Genomic DNA, 8456 nt, shown 5'->3' with positions numbered 1-8456 from the left:
CCAAGAATTTTTGGGGACCCCCGTGGGTGCCCCCCCCACCCTCATCCCCACCTCCCCAGGGATGTCGCGGACCTCCGTGGGGACACCCCAGGAATTTTTGGGACCCCGAATCCCCCCGTGGGTGCCCCCACGCACCCCATCGCGGACACTCGTGGGTGCCCCCCCAACCCCTCCTGACGCCCCCAGGAGTGTCACAGACCCTCGTGGGGACACCCCAAGAATTTTTGGGGACCCCTCCCAGGAATTTTTGGGACCCTCCCCCCCACGGACCTCCGTGGGTTGCCCCCCCCACGAACCCCACGCTGCAGCGCTCCCCGCACTGCGCATGCGCGCGGCGCTAGGACCCCGCGGAGCCTTTCCCGCCACGCCGGGGGAGGGGGGGAGGGGGGGGCCATGAATGGGGACCCGTGGGAGCCGCGGGTGAGCCACGTGACTGCCTCCAGCCAATCAGCGCGCGGGTGACGTAGCTCGTGGCTCCCTTTTCTGCCCCGGGATGGTTTTTTTTACCTTTTTTGCCCCAAACCCGGGGTTTTTTGGGGCGGGAGGATTTGAAGGGAGAGGAGAGGGGGGCGGATGAAGCGGGGCCGAGCCCGGGGGTCGCGGCGCGAAGCGGGGGCGCCTCAGGTGAGTGCCGGGGGGGGGGCGGCCTCGCCCTGCCCCCCCCCACAGCAGCGCGGAGGCGGGGGGAGGTCACGTGATGGCGGCGCGCTGTCAATCAGGCTTCATCCCGCCCTCTTTTCGGCGCGTCGACCAATAGGAAGGCGCGGAGCGGGTGATTGACAGCGGGGCGGGCGCGGCTTTGTGCGCGCGGCGGGGGCGGCGGTTTGGGGCGAAAAGCGCCATGTTTGGGGTGTTCGCGCGGGGGCGGCGGCGGGCGCGGCCCCAAGTGCTGTGTCACGGTGGCGGTGGAGAGCCCCGGGGAGGGGGGAAGGGAAGCGGACGCCACACGGAGCCACCCGTGTCCTGCGAACCCCGGGGAGGGGGGGGGGGAATGGTGGAGAGGAAGAGGTCGGGAAGGACGCGAGAATTCCCTCAGCGAGGAGGGCGAAAAGGGTCGGGGGGTCCCGGAGGGGGAGCCCGTGGGGAGGGAGGGGGTTCGGGGCTCCCCGAGGTTGGGGGTGAGGGGGGGATGGGGTGGGGGGCGAGCGGCGTTTTGGGGCTTTAGAGGCGCTGGCGGCCGCGGGAGCGGCGTGTTCGTGGGGGGTTGTCGCCCCCCGCGTGTGCTCAGGGAAAGGCTGGAGCCGCCCGAGCCCCTGTGGGCGCCGCGGGGGAGCGGGGGCGACGCGGTGCGTGGCTGCCTGTGGGGGGGGGTGGGGGGGGGGGCGCGGGGTTGAACGGAGCATTGAGGGCTGGGAGAGCACCGCGAGGGGGGTGAGGCCCGGCGGGGGAGCGTCCCCGGAGCTCGCTGCGGCCGAGGAGCGGCGGGGGACGGGGGGGGTCCGGCCGCCAGCGGCCGCGCTCATTGTCCGGCCGCGGCCGCCGCCGCCATTCAAGATGGCGCCCGCCGGCCCCTTCTTCCTCCTTCGCCTCCCCCCTCCTCCCCCCGGGGCGCCGCAGCCAATCGGCGGCTGAGCCCGCCCCCCGCGTGACCTGCCGGCCAATCAGCGCGCGGCGGGCTCCGGCGCCAACCAATCAGCGGGGAGACGGCCGCGCGCGTCGGGCGAGGCGCTGGGTGGAAGGCCGGGAGGGGCGTGGAGCCCTTCCGTTGATTGACGCTACGCTCGGCCAATCGCACCCTTTCCCGGCGTGTGCCTCCGCCCAATGAGGCAGCGGTGGGGCGGGGCGGGGCGGTTGGGTGACGTCAGCGCGCGGGGCGGCCAATGGCGAGGCGCCTCAGGTCTATATAAGGGCGGGCGGGGGCAGGCCGAGCGGCGCCATTTCGCGGGGACGAAGGGACGGAGCGGGTCGGGCCCGGCGCGCGAGGGGGGCGGCCCCAACCCGGCTCCATCCCCCGCCTCCGCCGTCCCGGAGGGCTCCGGGACCCTCCCCGGACCCTCCCCGGCCTCCGCAGCGACCCCTGCCTGCGGCCACCGGCGGCGAGAGGGGGGAGACGCCTCCGCCCGGCTTCTTTTCCACCACCTCCCTCCCTCCTCCTCCCCCCCCCCTACTCGCTCCTTCCCCTCAGCGAGCCAAGATGGAGCGCGGCCGCTGAGATTGCCCGCTACGATATCCGCCGTCATCCGCCGCTCCGAGCGCGGCTCCTCGCCTCTTCCATCCCAGCCGAGGCCGCCGGAGGCTGGCAGCGACTCGGCCGGGGTTGTATCGAGCGGATCGCGCCGCGTTCGGCGGGTCCGGTGAGGCTCCGAAGGGACGATCCCCCCCCACCCCGCTCCATTTCTGTGTGTGGCCCCCCCGGTGCATCCCCTCAGAGCGCGCCGCCATTTTCGCCGCGCCCCGTGGATGTGAGGCCGAGCTCGGTTCTTTTCCCTCCCTCCCTCATTCTCCTCATCCTCTGCCGTCGCTTGAGGAACTCGCAAAGGGGAGGGGGCTCCCTTCAAGACCCCCCTCCCCTGGTACCGGGGATGCGCTGACGCTGGAAAGGCCCAAAGCGGGCCGGGAGCGGTGAAGCTTTGGCCGGGCAAAGTGGGGGGCTCGTCGGAGGAGACGGCGGGAGGAGGAGGAGGAGGAGGAGGAGACGAAGGCCGGGCGGGCCCGAGGGCCTCAGCAGCAGCAGCAGCAGCCGCCGGGATGTTGCAGAATGTGAATCCCCAGAGCAAGTAGGTGCTGGCGGGGACACGCGTGGGGCGGACGGGGAAATGCGGGGTTTGGGGGTGTCGGTGTGAGGGGATGGGGTGCGCTGTGAGGGCAGCGAGATGCGGCTGTGGTGTTGTGGGGGGTTCGTGGTGTGACAGGGACAGTGGCACCCCCAAATTGTGGCAGTGTCACTGTGTGAACCCACACTCTGTGACAGTGACATTGAGGACCCCCAAATTGTGGCAGTGTCACTGTGTGAACCCACATTCTGTGACAGTGACATTGAGGACCCCCAAATTGTGGCAGTGTCACTGTGTGAACCCACATTCTGTGACAGTGACATTGAGGACCCCCAAATTGTGGCAGTGTCACTGTGGTGCTGGACCTGTGTCACCACCGTGCTGTGACAGTGACATGGGGACCCCTGAATTGTGGCAGTGTCACTGTGGTGCTGGACCTTTGTCACCCCCAGACTGTGACAGTGACATGGGGCACCCCCAAATCATGGCATTGTCACTGTGGGGTGTCTTTGGTTTGTGTCACGTCCATGCTGTGACAGTGACATTGGGACCCCCATATCGTGGCAGTGTCACTGTGGGACCCCTCACGTTGTGGTTGTGTCACCCCCAGGCTGTGGCAGTGTCACCACCGGATCCCCAAATTGTGGCAGTGTCACTGTGGGACCCCACATTCTGTGACGGTGACGTTGGGGACACATTGGGGACACAGGGACCCCTAAATTGTGGCAGTGTCACTGTAGTATCCTCATGCTGGGCCTGTGTCACCCCCAGGCTGTGACAGTGACATGGGCACCCCTAAATCCTGGCTGTGGCACTGTGGGACCCCCACATTCTATGACAGGGACAGTGGGACCCCCCAAATTGTGGCAGTGTCACTGTGGTGCTGGGACCTGTGTCACCCCCAGGCTGTGGCAGTGACATGGGCACCCCCAAATTGTGGCAGTGTCTCTGTGGGACCCTCATGCTGGGTTTGTGTCACCCCCATGTTGTGACAGTGACACAGGAACCACTAAATTGTGGCTGTGTCACTGTGGGACCCTCGTGCTGGGCCTGTCACCCCCGTGCTGTGACAGTGACACTGTGGGACCCCACATGCTGTGACAGTGACATGGACACCCCCAAATTGTGGCAGTGTCACTGTGGTGCTGGACCTGTGTCACCCCCAGGCTGTGGCAGTGTCACCTCTGGACCCCCAAATTGTGGCAGTGTCACTGTGTGAACCCTCGTGCTGGGCCTGTCACCCCCGTGCTGTGACAGTGACACTGTGGGACCCCACATGCTGTGACAGTGACACTTGGACCCCCAAATCGTGGCACTGTCACTGTGAGATCTCGATTCTGGGTCTGTGTCACCCCCAGGCTGTGACAGTGACATTGGGGACCCTCTGCTGGATCTGTGTCACCCCAATGCAGTGACAGTGACACAGGGACCCCCAAATTGTGGCACTGTCATTGTAGGACCCTCATGCTGGGTCTGTGTCACTCCCAGGCTGTGACAGTGACATTGGGACCACTAAATTGTGGCAGTGTCACTGTGGGGTGCCTGTGTTGGGTCTGTCACCCTTATGCTGTGACAGTGACATGGACACCCCCAAATTGTGGCAGTGTCACTGTGGGATGCCCCTGCTGTGTTTGTGTCACCCCCGTGCAGTGACAGTGACATTGGGACCCCCGAATTGTCACTATGGGATCCTTGATTCTGGGTCTGTGTCACCCCCATTGCTGTGACAGTGACATTGGGGACCCTCTGCTGGATCTGTGTCACCCCAGTGCAGTGACAGTGACAGTGACATTGGGGACACAGGGACCCCCAAATGGTGGCAGTGTCACTGTGGGACCCTCGTGCTGGGTTTGTGTCACTCCCAGGCTGTGACAGTGACATGGGCACCCCCAAATTGTGGCAGTGTCACCATGGGACCCCCGTGCTGTGTTTGTGTCACCCTCATGGTGTGACTGGGACATGGGGGCCCCGAAATTGTGGCTGTGGCAATATGGGGTGTCCGTGTTGTGACAGTGACATTGGGGACACAGGGGACCCCAAAATTGTGGCAGTGTCACTGTGGGACCCCCATGCTGGATCTGTGTCACCCTCAGGCTGTGACAGTGACGTTGGGGACTCCCCCCCACTGTGGCAGTGTCACCCTCAGGCTGTGACAGGGACATTGGGACCCCAAATTGTGACAGTGCCACCCCAAACTGTGACAGTGTCACCCCCAAATTGTGACAGTGTCACCCCCAAACTGTGACAGTGTCACCCCAAACTGTGACAGTGTCACCCCCAGGCTGTGACAGTGTCACCCCCAGGCTGTGACAGTGCCACCCCCAAACTGTGACAGTGACACCCCCAAATTGTGCCAGTGTCACCCCAAACTGTGGCAGTGCCACCCCCAGACTGTGCCAGTGTCACCCCAAACTGTGACAGTGTCACCCCAAACTGTGACAGTCTCACCCCAAACTGTGACAGTGCCACCCCAAACTGTGACAGTGTCACCCCAAACTGTGACAGTGTCACCCCAAACTGTGACAGTGCCACCCCAAATTGTGACAGTGCCACCCCCAAACTGTGACAGTGCCACCCCAAACTGTGACAATGTCACCCCCAAACTGTGACAATGTCACCCCCAAACTGTGACAGTGTCACCCCCAAACTGTGCCAGTGTCACCCCCAAACTGTGGCAGTGTCACCCCCAATCTGTCACCAAGGTCACCCTGTCCTTGTCACCGGGGTCGTGCCCTTGGGGACAATCCGGGGTCACCCAGGGGTCAGCTCTGGGAAAAAAAGGGGATCCCAAATCCTGGGGGTCCCCAAATCCCTTGGGATCGGTGTCCCCAAATCCTGGACCCCCAAATCCCTGGGGTCCCCAAATCCCTGAGGGTCCCCAAATCCCTGGGGTCAGTGTCCCCAAATCCTGGGGGTCCCCAAATCTCTGGGATCGGTGTCCCCAAATCCTGAGGGTCCCCAAATCTCTGGGGTTGGTGTCCCCAAATCCCTCGGGATCGGTGTCCTGGGGGTCCCCAAATTTCTGGGATCGATGTCCCCAAATCCTGGACCCCCAAATCCTTGGGATTGGGGACATGGGGGTCCCCAAATCCTTGGGATTTGAGTTCTTGGGATTCCCAAATCCTCGGGATCGGTGTCCCCAAATCCTGGACCCCCAAATCCCTGGGATTGGTGACATTGGGCTCCCCAAATCTTTGGGATTGGGGTCCTGGAGGTCCCCAAATCTTTGGAATTGGTGACATTGGGGTCCTCAAATCCTTGGGATCAATGTCCCTGGGGGTCCCCAAATTCCTGGGATCGGTGTCCCCAAATCCTGGACCCCCAATCCTTGGGATTGGGATCCTGGGGGTCCCCAAATCTTTGGGTTTAGAATTCTGGGGGTCCCCAAATCCTTGGGATTGGTGACACGAGGGTCCCCAAATAATTGGGATTTGTGTCCCCAAGTCTTGGACCTCCAAATCCTTGGGATTGGTGACATTGGGGTCCCCAATTGCCTGGGATTGGTGACATTGGGGGCCCCCAAATCCTTGGGACTGGGGTCCTGGAGGTTCCCAAAATCTTTGGGTTTAGAATTCTGGGGGTCCCCCAAATCCATGGGATTGGTGACATTGGGGTCCTCAAATCCTTGGGATTTGTGTCCTGGGGTTCCCCAAATCCTTGGGATTTGTGTCCCCAAATTCTGGACCCCCAAAATCCTTGGGATCGGCGTCCTGGGGGTCCCCAGATTTTTGGGATCGGTTGTCCCCCAAATCCTGGACCCCCAAATCCTTGGGATCAATGTTCTGGGGCTCCCCAAATCTTTAGGATTGCTGTCCCCAAATCCTTGGGATTGGAGTTCTGGGGGTCCCCAAATCTTTGGGATTGGTGTCCCCATTCCTGGAACCCCAAAATCTTTTGGAGTTGATGTCCTGGGAGTCCCCAAATATTTGGGGTTTGTGACATTGGGGTCCCCAAATCTTTGGGATCGGTGTCCTGAGGGTCCCCAAATGCTTGGGATTGGTGACATTGGGGTCCTCAAATCCTTGGGATCGGTGTCCTGGGGGTCCCCAAATTTTTGAGATTGATGTCCCCAAATCCTGGACCCCCAAATCCTTGGGATTGGTGTCCTGGAAGTCCCCAAATCCTTGGGATTTGAGTTCTTGGGGGTTCCCAAATCCTTGGGATCGATGTCCTGGGGGTCCCCAAATTTCTGGGATTGGTGTCCCTAAATCCTGGACCCCCAAATCCTTGGGATTGGTGACATTGGGGTCCCCAAATCCTTGGGATCGATGTCCTGTGGGTCCCCAGATTTTTGGGATTTGTGTCCCCAAATCCTGGACCCCCAAATCCTTGGGATTGGTGTCCTGGGGGTCCCCAAATCTTTGGGGTTTGTGTCCTCAAATCCTGGATCCCCAAATCCTTGGGATCGGTGACATCGGGGTCCCCAAATCTTTGGGATTTGAGTTCTTGGGGGTCCCCAAATTTCTGGGATCGGTGTCCCCAAATCCTGGACCTCCAAATCCTCGGGATTGGTGACATCGGGGTCCCCAAATCTTTGGGATTTGAGTTCTTGGGGGTCCCCAAATTTCTGGGATCGATGTCCCCAAATCCTGGGCCCCCAAATCCTTGGGATTGGTGTCCTGGGGGTCCCCAAAATATTTGGGGTTGGTGTCCTGGGGGGTCCCTAAATTTTTGGGATTGGTGACATTGGGGTCCCCAAATCTTTGGGATTTGAGTTCTTGAGGTTCCCAAATCCTTGGGATTGATGTCCCCAAATCCTGGACCACAAAATCTTTGGGATCGGTGACATTGGGGTCCCCAAATCCCTGGGGTTGGTGTCCCCAAATCTTTGGGATCTGTGTCCTGGGGAATCCCAAATCTTTGGGGTTTGTGTCCCCATTCCTGGATGCCCCAGAATCCCCAAATTTTAGCAGCACAGTTACGGATTTAGGAGCGGTTTTAGGAGCGGAATTCTGGATTTAGGAGCCGTTTTTAGCCCTATTTAGGATCGGATTTAGGAGCAGAATTGCGGATTTAGGAGCAGATTTAGGATCGGTTTTAGGATTGGTTTTAGGAGCAGAATTGTGGATTCAGGACCGATTTTTGGAGGGGATTTAGGATCGGTTTTAGCAGCAGAATTGTGGATTTAGGAGCGGTTTTAGGAGCAGAATTGCGGATTTAGGAGCAGATTTAGGATCGGTTTTAGGATCGGTTTTAGGAGCAGAATTGTGGATTCAGGACCGATTTTTGGAGGGGATTTAGGATCGGTTTTAGCAGCAGAATTGTGGATTTAGGAGCAGAATTAGGAGTGGTTTTAGGATTGGAATAGTGGATTTAGGAGCCATTTTTAGCCCTATTTAGAATCGGTTTTAGCATCATTGTTTCTTTCTTTTTGCCCACATTTAGGACCAGTTTTAACAGCAGAATTCTGGATTTAGGAGCGGTTTTAGGTACGTAATCGCAGATTTAGGAGCGGTTTTAGGATCGGTTTTAGGAGCTGAATTCTGGATTTAGGACCGATTTTCAGAGCGGATTTAGGAGCGGAATAGCGGATTTAGGAGCCATTTTAGGAGCAGAATTAGGAGCGGTTTTAGTAGCGGAATTGCAGATTTAGGAGCCGTTTTTAGCCATATTTAGGCTCGGGTTTAAGAGCGGAATTTTGGATTTACGAGCGGTTTTAGCAGCGGAATTGCGGTTTTAGGAGCAGAATTAGGAGCAGAATTAGGAGCGGTTTTAGGAGCAGAATTGCGGATTTAGGAGCGG

General features: G+C 60.1%; 1 protein-coding gene across 1 annotated transcript in view; it reads left to right on the top strand.

Annotated features, from left to right (window-relative positions):
• The first annotated feature begins 1404 nt into the window (after window positions 1-1404).
• The window catches only part of LOC139586567 (bromodomain-containing protein 2-like), a 50994-nt gene continuing 43942 nt past the window's right edge, over window positions 1405-8456 (top strand). The window contains 1 exon segment of the mRNA XM_071420085.1: window positions 1405-2717. Within this exon segment, the coding sequence (XP_071276186.1) occupies window positions 2689-2717 (29 nt within the window). The 5' untranslated portion in view covers window positions 1405-2688.

This window comes from Agelaius tricolor, unplaced genomic scaffold (assembly GCF_023055355.1).
Source record: "Agelaius tricolor isolate 1412-34295 unplaced genomic scaffold, bAgeTri1.0.p SCAF_124, whole genome shotgun sequence".
NCBI lineage: Eukaryota > Metazoa > Chordata > Aves > Passeriformes > Icteridae > Agelaius > Agelaius tricolor.
This window is presented reverse-complemented; position numbering and strand designations above follow the sequence as displayed.